This window comes from Canis lupus, chromosome 6 (assembly GCF_003254725.2).
Source record: "Canis lupus dingo isolate Sandy chromosome 6, ASM325472v2, whole genome shotgun sequence".
Lineage (NCBI taxonomy): Eukaryota > Metazoa > Chordata > Mammalia > Carnivora > Canidae > Canis > Canis lupus.
This window is the reverse complement of record NC_064248.1, coordinates 39,923,331-39,938,599: the sequence shown is the minus strand read 5'-3', so window position 1 is coordinate 39,938,599 and position 15,269 is coordinate 39,923,331. Positions and strand designations below refer to the sequence as shown.

The window sequence follows — 15,269 nt, the reverse complement described above, 5'->3', positions numbered from 1 at the left end:
CCCGGTCGGCACAGGGGACGCGCCGCAGGCACTCTGCAAACGCCCTGAGACGTTTACGTGCAGGGACATTAGAGCTGATACACTGTCTCAGCAGCCAACAGGACTGTCCCTAGAGTGACTGCAAACGTGTTTGCTGAGCACCTGCCAGGGTGCCGGTGGCTGAGGAGTGAGGGCAGGAGTTCTGAGGGTGCAGGGGTCCGCACAGGCCCACGGGGTGCCTGGGCCGCACAGCCCCTGGCCTGGCCCACAGCGCTGCCCCTGGAGCCTGCTGCCACAGGGGAGCATGCTGTCTCTGCCCCTCCCCGAGCTCGACCCCAGGGGACACCCCCGCTCCCTCCCTGTGGCTGCCACAAATGAAGTAGCAAGAGCACATGTGGGGACGCTAGGTGTGCAGGTCATGGTCCTGAAGTCCTGTTTCCGGGGCCCATGGTGGAAGGTGAGATAATTTCACATCGGAGCGAGGAGTGACGTCGTGTTTTATGACCCGAGGACAAAGTACCCTCACCCATTAACTGCCAGGGAGGGAGTCCAGGAGGTCAGGTTCCAAAGAGCAGCGGGGTTCTCTGTGGCACTTGGGTCACAGCGTCCTGCCGGGACCCTGTTTGGTGGAGGCTGGGGCCCAGGGCTGCCCGGGTCTGGTTCTCACATCAGCCTGCACACTGGAAACGCTCATGTTGACAGAACCCCTGACCCTTCCCCTTTGTGTACTGCTCAAGGGCCTCGTCTGTACTGTCCTGTTGTGTCTTCTCCACAGGCACTTGCACCAATCGGGGGCCCTGACCATGGAGTCCCTGCAGGACCCTGCCCCAGACCCCGTGGAGGGGATGGAGGAGGACATTGCTGACAAGGTAGGGCCTGGGCTGTGGCCTGGGGGACGGGGGACAGGGCTGGCTGCAGGGCTGACAGGGGTGGTGCTGCCACCGGGGGCTGATTACATTCTTCACCAGCCCTCACGTCGTCCAGCAGGTGTCCTCAGGGCCCCGGGGCTGGGGGTGCAAGGGGAGAGGTCGCTTGTACCCCGTGTTCATCTGTGGGCCTATCAGTGCCCTGGCCCTGGAGGCAGGATGTGAGGGTGCTCTGGGTTCAGGGTGCTGACCACAGAGCCAGTGGGGCTGGGTTCCCCCGGCGGCCTTCCTGTGGAAGGGGTGTGACAGCACACGGTCACCTCCTCCCGTCCCCCCATGTGCTTCTCCTCCCATCCCTCCCATCTCCCCCTTGTGCTCCTCCTGCCTCTCGTCCCCCCCACATGCTCCTCTTGACTCCCGTCTCATCCTACCATCCATCTCATCCCCACCACGTGCTCCTCCTGCCTCTCGTTCCCTGCACAAGCTCTTCCTGCTATCCCTCCCGTCCCCCCCACGTACTCCCTCCCGTCCCCCCCACGTGCTCCCTCCCGTCTCCCCTGTCTCCCCAGCGCTCCTCCTCCTTCCTTCTGTCCCCCCGCATGCTCCTCCTCCGTGATTGAGATGGGCCTGCTCCAGTGCAGTGGACACGGCCTCCTGAACAGTTGGCTGGGGATGCAGGCTGTCTTGCCTCCCGGTTCTGACACCCCTGTGTCACTACCAAGGTTGTGTTCCTGGAGAAGCGGGTGTCGGAGCTGGAGAAGGACACAGCTGCCAACGGGGAGCAGCACAGCCGCCTGAGGCAGGAGAACCTGCAGCTGGTGCACAGGTGAGGGGGGCTCTGGTCCTGGTTGCCTGTTGGTGAGGCCCCACCTCGCAGCCTCGGCCACTGCTCTGGAGCAGTCTCCTCATCAGCTGCTGGGAACCAGGTCAGGGGCCAGTGCCCCGGGCCTCCTGAGCGGGGTTCCCGCATGTTGCACTCTCCCCTGGCACCTTTCAGGCCCCGGAAGAAGGCGCGAGGGGAGGCACTACCTCCCCTCTCAGGAGCAGTGGGGCCAGCACCCCCGCCACCCACACCAAGTGCCAGGTAGAGGCTGGCCTTCGATGGAGGCAGAGGCCACGTGGGAAGGCCTGTGTCCCCGATTCTGAGAAGCTTTCCTGACCCTGTGCTGGAGGCAGTCTTGTTACTCTGGACGACTGCTGTGCTCGAGTCACCCACATCATCCCCATCCCCTCCCATGTGTCCTGGGAGGCAGATGCCCCTGCTGCCCCCAGCTTGCAGGCAAGGGCACCGAGGCCCGGGTGAACTGGGGGCTGGACCACCCTGGGAGCAGGCGGGTTCTCGCAGGCACTTAGCGGAGGTGAGGAGACCGGGAAGTGCTGATGGAGAGGACGCACCGTGTGGGCCGGTGGGGCAGCACGCACCAAGGCGGACGGCGCATCACGGAGGCAGTGGTGTGACTTCCCCCGCAGGGACTTTGTGTTGTGTAACCAGTTGTGCCGTGCAGCCTATGAGCCTGGCTCAGGAGCGTGTTCTCTGGGTGGGCCTGGCGGGGCCTAGGTGCCAGGGGGACAGTCTTCTGGGGCTAGGATGGTGGCGATGCCCACGGGGGCGTGAAGGAGGTCCCGCCAGACACTGTGACCTCAGGGAAAGGCCCACCCCCCGCAGCCTCCGTGTGCTCGCTGAGCCCTGACTCGGCAGGTGGACACAGGCCGTGACACCCTCGCGTGGCTCCTGCAGGGGATGCTTGCGTCCCGGGTGCCACTGACCTTCCCGACCCGGCCTCCAGTGTGGGGCAGGCAGGCTGCTCTCTGGATGCGGAGTAGAACGAGTCGTCACGAGGTGCCACCCGGGTGTCACTTGCACGGTAGGAGCAGGTCCTCTGTGCTGTCCAGAGCCTGGGCTGGCCGGCTGCCCCCTGCTCTCACAGCACAGCTGGCTGCGTGGCCCGAGGCTGGGCTGTGGCTCTGCGCCCAGCCTATGCCACATCTCCAGAGACGTTTGCTCTCCCTCCGTGTCCACGTCCAGGGAAACCTGGATGGGCCGCCCTGTCGTTTCTCCCGCTGCCTGGGGAGGCACCGTCTGTCTGATGGGACACACCAGTTACCCATGTATGGACTGGGAAGTCCACGCTCTCCGGCCCAGGGCGTGCGCGGCTCAGGCTGTGTCCTGAGCTCTCCTAAGGACAGCAGGTTCTGCTGCTTCTTGACGGTTCCTGGTTTTCACATTGTTGCCAGCCTGCTGCATGGCTGCTGCCCCTCTCCCTGCACCCCAGATCCCACACAGGCTCTCGTGCTTGGCTTTTTTTTTAAGATTTACTTATGGGGCGCCCAATGGCTCAGTAGGTTAAGTATCTGCCTTCAGCTCAGGTCATGATCTCCGGGTCCTGGGATCGAGCCGCATGTCAGGCTCCCTGCTCGGCAGGGACTCTGCTTCTCCCCTTCCCTTTGACCCTTCCCTCTGCACGTGCGTGCACACTCTCTTTTTTTCAAATAAAGAAATAAAATCTTTTTAAAAATTTATTTCAGAGAGAGAACATGCGTACACATGTGTGAGTGGGAGGGGCAGAGAGAGAATCTCAAGCAGACTCCTCGCAGAACAGGGAGCCCACTATGGGCCCTGATCTCATGACCCTGGCTGGGATCATGACCTGAGCCAAAACTAAGGGTTGGACACAACCAGCTGAGCCACCCAGGTTTCCCTCATGCTTGGTTTCTTGCTTTCTGGATCCCATGTTTTCTTCTTCTCGTGCTCATTGGTTGTCTGCAGAGGACATCCTGGATGGTTGCGGGGGAGTGGGGGATGCACAGGAGCAGGCTCTTGAGGCCTCGTGTGCCTGGGGCGTGTTGTGCACTGATCGTGTGGCCGGGTCTGGAACTATAGCCGGAAGCAGGGCTCCCAGGAACCTGGCAGGCGGGCTCTGCTGCCCTCTGTGGGGTCTGAGTTCTCCCCCTGGACGCCGGAGGATCTCGTTTCCTGTGCTGGCACGTGGGTTCCAATGTTTTCATCTCAAAGATATCCCTCAGCTTCAGGAAGGTTTTATTTTTTTTAATCTATTTTAAATTTTATTTATTCATGAGAGACACACAGAGAGAGGCAGAGACACAGGTGGAGGGAGAAGCAGGCTCTGTGCAGGGGCCGGAAGCGGGACTCAATCCCGGGACCCCGGGTCATGCCCTGAGCCCAAGGCAGATGCTCAAACACTGGGCCACCCGGGCGCCCACGGGAAGGTTTTCAGAATGATTTCTCTATACTTTATTTTGCTTTATTTCCTTATTTGTCTGAACTTTTGTTCATCAAATGTGTTAAACCTTCTGGGACTTTCTTTTCCTTTTCATTACTTCCCCGTTCTTTAAGGTGGGCATGGAGCTTGATCTCAGAATCCAAGCTTAGCTCAAGAGTCGGACGCTGAATCCCAGAGCTGCCCAGGCACCCCATGTTTCTCTTTTTAAAAATATAATATCCTCGGTTTTCTCCTTCAACTCTCCTACTGAACTTAAAATTTTTTTCTTCTCAAATTGTCAATTTCTAAGAATTAGTTTCTAAATGTCCTCCTGACGTGCTGCTCCTGTTGCCTGGAGTGGTATCCACTGAGCTGTGAATTGTAAGGCCTTTCTCCTGCGCGAGGTCCTCCTCTGTGTTTGCATTGGCTGCATTGCGTCAACACACTTCCCATGGAGCTCCGTTCGCTCTCAGGTGTGACACACCAAAAAGAGGTTGAGAAGCCTATGTGCGTGCACAGCTTGGGGCCGGGGCTTGGGCTCCGTGGGCAGGGCCTGGAGCCCTTGTCTTCAGGGTGGTCAGCCCTTGTGTCCCACAGCTGGGCGTGGTGGGCAGGGGCAGGGCCCCGGTGTGAACATTTCCTCTGTCCTCATGTTCTTGCAAACTCCTGCTCTCGCCTCTGCCGTGGTGACCTGGCTGCCCAGCCTGCAGTGTCGGTGCAAGGTGCTACCGGGGGTGGGCACCTGGGAGGGCTCCTATCCACGCACTGGGACTGCCTGAGAGCGATGGAGACCGTCCCCGCTGTTGGGACGTTGCCAGGGTTCTGAGGCCCTGGGTGCGGGTATGGGACGCAGGGGCCGTCTAGGGGGCACACGCTCTGTTTCAGAACATCCCCGACCACAGCTGTGGGTGGGAGTCTCCCCAGCTCTGCCGCCCCGCCTCCAGGTGGGCACAGACAGGCAGAGCAGAAGGCCTCTTACCCCCCCTTCACCTTCACAGAGCCAATGCCCTTGAGGAGCAGCTGAAGGAGCAGGAGCTGCGAGCCTGTGAGATGGCGCTGGAGGAGGCGCGGAGGCACCGAGAACTGGTGTGCAAGTTGGAGCGGGAGCGGAGCATCGAGGTGGAGAGCCTGCAGGCCAGGTGGGGCGCTCCCCTGGGGCTGGCCTGGCCGAGGGCTGCTGGGGATGGAGCAGGGTTAGGGGAAAGGGGAAAGCCCCCTGAGGAAAGCTGTCACACCGCTCCAGATGCGAGTGCTCAGACCCCGCGCGCTGCCATCCTCCTGGCCAGAGCACCAGCCCTTTCTGGGACTTGACGGAAGTGCCTTCCTGCTCCTATGGAGTTAAGCCTTTGAAAAGTCAGGAAGGGGGGTGCACGGCCTGCACACGACATCAGTAAAAGTTCGAGAGCAACGGCAGCCCCGCGCGGGGTCCAGGCTGGAGGGATGCCACCTGCGTACAGCGGGGCCAGCGAGCAGAGCTCTGAGAGTGTTGCTGAGAGAGAACCTGCATGTGTCGGCAGACAGGTGAAGAGGCTCCTGAGAGCCCACCTGAGAGCCCCCCAGAGCTCCTCAGGGAGGGGGGCATTTCATAGAGCTTGTGAGCTGAGCCAGAGCCGCTTTCAGAACTTGTGAGAGGACTCCATGTCTTGTGGCTCTAGCCCTCTCCAGCTCCTGGGGCTGGGGCACGTTGTCGTTACCAGAGAAGAGCTCGGTGCATTTTGCAGAGTTCGGCCATGGAAGGGGCTGCACGTGGAGCCGTGCCGGCCATCTGGACTTGGGCCCTCCTTGCGTGCAGACGGAGTGGGGTGCTGCTCGGGGCCGGCGAGGCCCGGGCAGCTGGCTGACCTTGTTCCTGGGCCTCGGCGGTGTGGTTCAGTGTTCCTCCCCTAGGGCTCTGTACAGGACAGTACCTGCCAGGTGTGACGTAGACCGGGTGTCCTGACGCCCTAGGGGAACCAGGCAGGATTCCATGTCACTGCTTCAGAGCAGTCCTGCCGCCCACTCTGCGCCTGGGTCCGGTCAGCCTCCTGCACTTCCTAGGGGCTGGAGGGGGGCAGATCAGGGCCCTGAGATCAGCCCAGCCCAGAGGCAGCTCCGGCGTGGCCTCAGCCCACGGTGGTCAGTACAGGGGGCTGCAGGAGGCAGCACTATGGTGAGGACTGGAAAGGAACCAGCGTCCTTGGAGAGAGGCCGAGTCTGTGGCTGGCGCGGGGGAGGAGCCAGCGGAGCCTGCAGCATGTCCTAGCGTCAGAACATAGGGGAAGTGCTCAGACACATCCACACGGTGATGGGCCACTCCCAGGGCTCCTGGTGGTCAAAGCCGGGACACTTGGAGTATCACACTGATGATAATACTGTTGGACCATAACCCGACGCGAAAGGAAAGGTGAGGACCGAGGAAGAAGTGGAGGGGAGCGCACAAGCCCTCCCTACAGAGGAATCCCAGATGATAACCTGGGCGCACGCTGGGCCCAGTGACCCGACGGGAGGAGACACCTGCAGACGCACCTCACCGGGTGACCCGGCTCGGCATCACCCGTGGAGTCGTGTGGACCCAGGTGCCTGATCTGGTGACGAGGGCACCTCCCCTCTGTGACCGTCCCGTCACGAGACACACCAGACACGCCCGGGGTGAGGGGCGTCGTACCATATACGGGACCAGAACTGATCAAACCGCCAGGGTCCTGAAAAGCCAGAGGAGTCCTGCAGACCGCCAGCGACCAGGGGGACGCAGGAGACCAGGCGGCTGAGGGCAGTGTGGCCCGGGGGGCCCTGGGATGGGAAATAAAGGGAGACTGTGGTGTGGTGACTAGTATGTCCTGGGGTGGCCGAGGGCTGTGGCAAGGGCACTGCGGCAATGAACACATGCCATGCGGGAAGCTGTAAGGGGCCAGGGTTGTGTTTATGGTTTTATAAACCCAGAAGTATCCCCACGCCCAGAGTATGTTTAATCACCGTCCTGGCTTACAGAAGAGCTGGGCCCTCAGGTGCCCGAGTGGTGCATAAGGGCTGGGGTGTGTTGGGGAGCCTGTCTGCGTCCCCAGTGGCTCCCAGCAGGGCTGCTGAGACCGTGGGCTCCCACCCTCAAGGAGACCCGTTTCTTGGGTGTGAGGTCGCAGCCTCGCTGTTGTGTCTCAGGCTGCAGCAGCTGGACGAGGAGAACGGGGAGCTGAGGTCCTGCACGCCCTGCCTGAAGGCTAACATCGAGCGCCTGGAGGAGGTGAGCAGTTAGCTGGGAGCACTGCGTACACGGGGCCCAGCCCCCAGCACGCGGCCTGAGGTCAGCTGGGCCAGCTGCAGGGCAGCCCCCCAGCCAGGGCTATGACCACAGGCCCGGAGGACGTGCTGCTCTGTAGAGCAAGCTGATGACGCTGGCGGGGACAGGCACAGCCTGGGCCTGGCCGTCACTTTGCTGGAAGGTGTTGGTCCCTGCTTGGCGTCCCATCTTTCCCACGGACATGGGACCCGTGGGTGCAGAGGTTCAGCTGAGAGGAACCTGCAGTCCGATTCTAGGCTGATGGCCTTGAGGGGCCGACCAGCTGGACCCTTGTGCCCTGTCCTGCAGGTGTTCACTCGAGAGGCCTTGCTCCCCCAGCCTCCCCTCCCTGCCAGGACATCCAAGACCACATGGGCTCTGGCTCCCGTGCGCAGTTTCCGCGGAGTGACCATGGGTCAGATCCTGGTCTTGCGTGGGTCGTCCCTGCCCTGCCTCCCCTGAGAAGCTGCCCCTGTGGCCTGTACAGCCACCCCACACCAAGAGCTCCCCAGGCCCACCTGTGTGCTTGCTGTGTGCACCTCAGCCATGATGGGGTGGCTCGCACGCACCCTGCATGTCCTGAGCCCGCTCAGGAAAGCTCCGTGGACAGGGCAGCAGGCAGGCATGTTGGCAGCCAGTACCCTACTTTCACAGGAGAAGCAGAAGTTGCTGGATGAGATTGAAGAGTTGTCCCTGCGGCTCAGTGATGAGCAGGAGAACAGGAGGAAGCTGGGGGACAGGTTGAGTCACGAGAGGCACCAGTTCCAGAGGGACAAGGAGGCCACCCAGGAGGTGAGCATGGTGCGCCCATGTCCTGAGACCTGAGGCTGGTAACCGCATCGTGCTGGGCAGGGGTGCTGGGCGTGAGGTGTTTGGGGAGGGTGGGCTTGTCATCTGCTTGGGACTGGCCTGGAAGCCGAGGGCAGAGTGCCGGGAGCCCAGCTCACCCCCGTGGTTGCCCGCAGCTGATTGAGGACCTGCGCAGGCAGCTGGAGCACCTGCAGCTTTTCAAGCTGGAGGCCGAGCAGAGGAGGGGCCGGGGCAGCAGCGTGGGCCTGCAGGAGTACAACAGCCGCACCCGCGAGAGTGAGCTGGAGCAGGAGGTCCGCAGGCTGAAGCAGGTGCGGGCAGACTCACCCTGCACCCCTGCAGGAGGGGCAGGGGCGTGCGGGGGCGGGTCCGGAGCCACAAGCCCCGTCGGGGCCAGTGCTGTGTGGGCTCAGCCAAGAATGACGCTGCTGTCCCGTCCCTGACCCAGGACAACCGGAACCTGAAGGAGCAGAATGATGAGCTCAACGGGCAGATCATCAACCTGAGCATCCAGGGCGCCAAGAACCTCTTCTCCACGTCCTTCTCAGAGTCCCTGGCTGCGGAGATCAGCTCTGTCTCCCGAGATGAGGTAAGGCCCGTGCAGGCTCGGCGCCCCGACGCGCCACAGTCTGTGCACCGGCCTGGCACTGACCATTGCTCTTCCCATAGCTCATGGACGCAATTCAGAAGCAGGAGGAGATAAACTTCCGCCTGCAGGACTACATTGACCGCATCATCGTGGCCATCATGGAGACCAACCCTTCCATCCTGGAGGTTAAATAGAGGCAGGAAGGCCCAGCCGGTGGGCCCAGCACCCCATCCGCACCCAAGAGATGGCCACAGTGCGCGCACAGCTGAGACCAGCGGCTGGGCTGGGGTGCATTGACGGGTCTGCAGAGGGAGAACAGTGGGAGCCCTGGGATCGGGGCCCATGCAGGAGAGGGTAGGACTGGGCCTACTGTCCGCAGAGATGCAGAGACCACATCTCAGGCTCAGGCGAGCCCTTCTGCAAGCTCCCGCCCATGTGGAGACCCCCTGCCGCCCTGCCCATCAGGGAGGAGAGGAAGGCTACATCCCCGCGGTGTGCTGCCCCGTGCCTCACCTGGACGTCACAGGGGCCCCAGGACCCTCTCGCCACAGGCGGTGCTGTGGGGAGTACAGGTGGGCGAGGCAGTGCACACTAGGGTCCGCTAGAAGCCGCAGGACCCGTCAGCTGCTCAGGCCATGAGCTGCCAGGCGCACTGCAGTCCAGCTTCAGACCCAGGGACCTCCAGGCCACGCAGCTGTTCCCACGGCCCAGACCCTTGCTGCACTAACCCCCCTGGGGGCCGGGGCAGGAACCTCCGCTCTGAGTCAGGACTCGCGAGTCGCTCCATGTGGAGTGTGCTCTCCGGATGGGGTGCGGTGCGGGTGGAGAGTGGAGAGTGTCCTGGTGAGAAACGGCGCCCCCGTGGCCGTGGCCACCCTGGGTGAGGTCCCGATCCCCAGGCCAGAGGCCCAGTGTCTGGAAGCAGCTTCCTCTGGGAGTTGGAAGCCACTGATGTGGCCGTCCTTCCCCGAGCCACGTTCTGTGGGAGGCCGGGCGGTGCAGGTTGTCAGGAGCAGAGAACAGCCCCCCAGCAACGTGGGGCTTCCTTCGAGGAGGCCGTTGCCTGGCCCTGGTTCACCCCTGCCAGGCTCTGCCCACTGTGGGGGCTGCTGGGCCTGCCCCCACCCTGAGCCTGAGCACGGACCAGGAGCCCCTGAGTGCTCCCGGGTGGGTCAAGGCCCTACACACAGGCTGGCCATGCTGTGTGCGAGGGCGTGTGTGAGGCGTGTGTGTGCGTGTGCGTGCGTGTGTGTGGGCGTGTGTGCCCCCTGCATCCTCCATCCTCCCTGTGGCCCACATTGTACACTAAGATTTAAGACGTTGCCTCGTATTGTACATTTTGGGGAAAGCCTTGGGTGTAAATCAGTGTAAACTTGCAGGAGAGATTTTTCTATCATGTAGAGTAGGTATTTTTTATAGATTGAAGGTTGATCAATTTTTTAATACTTCCAAGAGAGAAAACTATCTGTGTATACACATAAAATATATATATGTATGATAATAAATACTGGAACTCTGCTTTCCGTGCCCAGCTCTGTCCCGCGGACGCTGACGCAGGTCTGTTTCTGTCCGTCACTCAGCGGCCCCGTAACCATAAAGCAGAGTTGCCGGGAGGTGTTCTGCACGGACGCCCCGGCCTCCGCTTGCACAGTGACCCTGTCTCCTTCCCCGGGAGAAGGACTCTTGAGGCAGAGCAGTGGTGGTCTGTGTGCTCGGGGGCAAGGCCACGATAGTCTCCTGAGGATTAGAGCTGCCTGTGCACAGAGGTCCGACGGCCCCCCAGGGAGGGGTGTGAGGCGTCCGGCTGCAGGAGAGCCCTCCTGGAGGCCCCAGGGTGCCACCTCCAGGCTGCATACCGGCAGAGCTCAGCTGAGGGGCCCTCCTGGGGCGTGGGGGCCACAGGGGCACATCACAGGCCAGGATGTGTAACCAGGGATCAGGGCCTGTGGGTCATGCAGATCACTCCCACCAGAACCACACACCCCGACAGGATTCGGCTCCAGGATCAGGAAGGTAGCCTGGGCGGCCAGGCTGGGGAGGAGAGCCCAGGTACCACTGTCATCACAGGGAGGACGATGAGAAGGTTCTGGGGATGAGTGGGCAAGGCTGATTGGAAGTGGGAGTTGTTAGCCCGCGGCCCAGGCATCCACAGGAGCAGCCAGCGTGCATTTACCACCTTGCTCACGCTGAGCTACCTGTGTGTTGGACACAGATATACCAACGGAGGCCTGGGGGAGGCCGAGGACCCCACCCCCAACCCAGCAGGGCCCTGAAGGGGCTTGAGCCCAGATGTGCTGGCCACGGGTCAACGACCTGAGAGCAGTGGTGAATGGACACAGCCTGGCTGGTGATGAGCAGGGATCCCAGGACTCCAGAGGGTCCCCAAGGTCAGGCCTGGGAGACCTGGATGCTCTGTGGGGTGGCAGTGAGGGGGAACCTGGGGGGCTGTTGGGGTGTGGACACGTCCAAGGCCAAGACCCTGCCCAGAGCCACTTCCCTGCTAGTTTTCCAGGGTCTGGGGTGAGTGATACTGCAGGTCCCACCTGCGGTCCTAGTGCCCAGAGTGGACAGTTCCCTATGCAGGCGGTGCGACGGGCTCCTGTTGCCAAGCCGGTCAGTGGGACTTTTGCCCTGGTGCCCACAGGTGGGACCAGCAGAACTGGGGGCTGGGGACAGATGGCACTGTTGAGGCATTGGCTGCAGGCCCCAACCCCAGGGTCAGGTCGGTGGGGGTCCAGGAGAGCCCTGTCCCCAGCCTGATGCCCTGGGTGACCCTGGCCCTCTGCCTACCCTGTGCGTCTGGAGCCCACAGATGGAGAAGCTGGAAGCGGGGAGGACGCCTGGCTCCATCGGGTGTTTTGTTTATGCTCTTAAACCCGTAGGGGCCTGTGCACTGTCTGGCCCCCTGGCCGCCCAGGCCTGGCCCCTGCCCTGGGCTTCCCAGCCTCCCTGGCCCCCGGGGCACAGGGTGGGGCCACAGAACACTTGGTGGAACTCCACCGTAAATGCAAACAGCAGTGCTCACTGCCAGCCAGGAAGCCCCCCCGCCCTCCACCCTAACCCTGAAGTGCCCCGGTCTGTCTTAGGTCAGCCCTTGTTGGTAGGGGACCGCTTGACCTTCCAGGTCTTGGCTCCTGGCGTGTGGGTGCTTGCCGTCCTGGGTCCTCCAGCTGTCCGTCAGTGCTGAAGGGAGGGCGCCCCGCGTGCCCCCAGCCTGGCTGCCCCAGCACTGCCCCTCCACCTGCTGGCAGTTCAGAGGCTGGGAGCTGCAGGCCCCAGGAAGGGCCCTTCCTGGTCACTGGCCGTGGGCGCTTCGCAGAGTGGGCACTGAGGGGTCACCTGAAAGCTGGCCCGAGCACAGGTCACGCACCTCAGCACGGTGTCCTGCACCGGCCTCCCGTGGCTCAGCATGCGTGTCCCACCGCGGAGGGTCCCTGTGCCCAAATGCCACCAGGATCTCCACTGTGTGAGGCCCTTGGGGTGTCTCGCTCACCGTTGCGTGCCAACGCCCGTAGCAGCACGGGCACCCACAGGATTCGCACAGGGGCACTCGCCCAAAGCTTCCAGCTGTGCGCCCAGCTCCCGGCCTCGGACAGGGTCGGCCTCGGACAGGGTCGCGGAGCAGCTCGCCCGAGACCGCCACGTGCTGGCTGGGCTCCCCGCCTCTGAAACACTGCGAGGGGCCTGGTTCAGGGCCAGCAGCTTCTGTGGGGGGCCACGTGCTTGTGGACGCCGGTGCACACAGCCGCCCCAGCCAGTGTCGGGAAGGGGAGTGTAGTCCCTGAGCACCCCCAGGACGGCCCTCGACCGTGCCCTCGTGGGGTGCCGCAGCCACAGGCAGCGGGGAGGGGAAGGCAGCCAGGGGCGCTCGGGGCGGCGGCCTTCCAGGGCCCTCGGCCGCCGCCCGTGTCCCACCTCCGGCGCCCCCGCCCCCACCCCGGCCTGCAGGCACAGGGGCTCCCGCACGACCAGTGAGTGCCCCGGCTCCCCCGCTCCCCCGCTCCCCAGCCCTGGGCTCAGCCCCCGCGCCGCCCGAGGGAGCTTGGCGGGACAGGCTGGGCCTGGGGGGCCTGGGGGGGCTCCGGGGCCGTCGCGCGGCGACACCCCGGCAAGGCCGCTGCCCGGGGCGGGGCCTCCCGCTGGGCCCCGGGCTCGGCGCTCGTGTTTTAAAAAAAGAAAAAAGGCATGTTTTAAATAAAGACAGAGCTAGGGCTCTCGGTGTTAGTCTTTTTTTTCCTTTTAAATATTCATTTATGTATTTGAGCTAGGCGAGCACAGGCGGGGGCGGGGGCGGGGGCGGGCCCCGGCGTCACGCCGAGCCGCGGCCGACGCTCCGCCCCTGCGCCCCCGCGTCGCGGCCCCTCCCTTCCCGGGGAGCCGAGGCCACGGGGTCACGTGACCGGGTTACGCAGTAAGGGCCGAGGCCGGGTGTCCGCCCAGGTCGCCCCCCGAGCCCGGGGCGCTAGCGGGGGGAGGCGGGGGTCGGCGACCCGGGAGAGCGCCCGTGCGGGCGGCCGCAGCCGCCCGCCGCCGGCAAGGCGCAGCCGGAAGCGCAGGAGCGGGGCCGTGCGGGAGCCCCGCCCCCTTCCCCCCGCGCACGGCATTCTGGGAGTCGTAGTCTCAGTCCCTTCCGGGAGCTTCCCTTCCGCCAGTCCGAGAGGGACTGGACACGCCGTGCCGTCCGGAGCGCGGAGCTCGGTCACGTCCCGCGGTGCTGGCGGGCGGGGCGGCCTGAGCAGTCGGCGGGTGCCTGTCGGCCCGCCGCCGAGGACTACGACTCCCGGTTCGCACCGCGCGCCGGGCACCGCCCCGAGCTTCCGGCCTGGCGGCGCCGCGCGGCCCTCTGGGAGCGGTAGTCCGCGCGCGCGATTCACAGCGCTCAGTGCGCCCCGGGCGCGCCGTAGCCGCGGGGCCCGACCGGGCGCTACGCTACGGAGGCGGCGCAGGGCGTGCGGCGGGCGGGGCGGACGGGGCGGCTCCGCCACTCGGCGCGGGAGGCCGGCGGCACAAGTTGCGGCTGGGCCGGCGCAGGCGAGCGGGCCGGGCCGCGGGGACGAGGCGGCGCCGCCAGGCCGCGGAGGTGAGTCTGGGCGGGTGGGCTGCGCGGGGGCGCTGAGGGCTGCGGGCACCCCGGCCCCGGGCGCCCCTAGTCCCGGGCAGGCCCCGCGGCCGCTATGCCGCGCTCCCGACTGCCCCCCCCGGACCCAGGCCCCGTGCCCGCCGCGTGTGCAGCCCCGAGCGGCCTCCGCGCCGACCGGCTGGGCCTCGGCTCCGCGGCCGTTGGGACACCGGGGGACGGGGGCCGCCTGCTGCCTCCACGGAGGGCGCCCGGCGGGCAGAGGCGCGGAGGGGCAGCCCGGGCTGCGGGGTCGCTGCTGCACCTACGGCGGGGCCTGGGGGCGCCCGCTCGAGGCTCAGGGCCCGGGTCAGAGTCCCAGGTCATGGCAGGCGCCCCGGACTCCCGCGGGCTCCCCAGCAGCCTGGGCCCTGGTCGGCCGAGCACGGGCCTGCTGGCTTCCAGCCCCTGACCGAGCTGGGAGGAGGCCGCGGGGTGAGGCCAGGCTGCCTCCAGCTGGGCCCGGCCTGCCCGGCCCTACCCTGGCCGGTGCGCCCTGACAGCAGCCCAGGGAAGGGTCAGACGGCCGGGTCAGGGCCGCCGGGGCGAGGCCTGGCAGGGGCAGGGCCCGGGGCTGCGGGAGGGCAGAGCAGTGTCCTGGCCCACGCACATGCCCGGGAGGGGCCCCAGGAGACGTCAGCGACACCATCCCTCCTGCGAGGCTGGCCTGAGCACCGGGGTGGACGTGCAGGCGCTGCGTCCTGGTCCCGCCGTCGCACTTGGGCAGCTCCCCTGCGATGGAGTGGGCTTCGTCCGCACCTCCCGGTGGCCAGGCTGCGGGACGGGCGTGGACGGCGCTGCAGGGCAGGAGGAGAGTGGGTTGGCCGCTGCCGCTCAGCGGTGCTCGTGCGTCTGCGAGGCGTCGGCCGCAGCTTCCTGCTCCCGCGCCACCGCGGCCCAGACCTGAGGCCGGACTTCCTCCTCGCACGCCAGCGGCCCCCGGCATCCCAGCTTCCCCTACAAGTCGCCCTTTGGAATCAGATTCATCTTGGAAGCCCAGGGCCGCCTGCCCTGTGTCCATTTGACAGGAGGGGTGGCGCGTGCTGCAGCCCTGCCATCCCGGAGACGTGGCTGCAGAGGCCTGAGTCCCAGGGCCTGGGCCGCACGGCTTCCCAGCCTCCGCCTTCCTCCCTTGGGGTGAGCTGAAGGCTCGGAGGCCCTTGCCCCCCTGAGGCTGTGCTGCCGGTGAGGCCGGAGGTCGCCAGGCTGCCCGGGCTGAGGCTGCGTCTGCCACCGGCAAACACAGAAGTGCCCGAAGTGAGAACGCATCTGGCACCTCTTGTTTCTCCGTAGATGATATGTGTCGTTAAACGGTACCAAACTCATGAAGTCAGAAACCGAAATCCAGAGAATGTCCCTGTTCCTCTGCAAGTGCTGTTTTGGAGAATTTGATTAATTTTCTGTGTGGTGCGCAAAGTGACGTGTGACTCTGCAG

The 15,269-nt window shown here is 64.7% G+C and overlaps 1 protein-coding gene across 1 annotated transcript in view; it reads left to right on the top strand.

The window, feature by feature from the left end:
* The window catches only part of RAB11FIP3 (RAB11 family interacting protein 3), a 79,740-nt gene extending 69,504 nt beyond the window's left edge, over positions 1 to 10,236 (top strand). The window contains exons 7-14 of the mRNA XM_049111594.1: positions 755 to 848; positions 1,568 to 1,671; positions 5,065 to 5,205; positions 7,202 to 7,283; positions 7,974 to 8,111; positions 8,285 to 8,440; positions 8,578 to 8,718; positions 8,799 to 10,236. Coding sequence (XP_048967551.1) covers positions 755 to 848; positions 1,568 to 1,671; positions 5,065 to 5,205; positions 7,202 to 7,283; positions 7,974 to 8,111; positions 8,285 to 8,440; positions 8,578 to 8,718; positions 8,799 to 8,912 — 970 coding nt within the window. The 3' untranslated portion in view covers positions 8,913 to 10,236. The remainder of the gene's footprint in view (positions 1 to 754; positions 849 to 1,567; positions 1,672 to 5,064; positions 5,206 to 7,201; positions 7,284 to 7,973; positions 8,112 to 8,284; positions 8,441 to 8,577; positions 8,719 to 8,798) is intronic.
* The last annotated feature ends 5,033 nt before the right edge of the window (positions 10,237 to 15,269 follow it).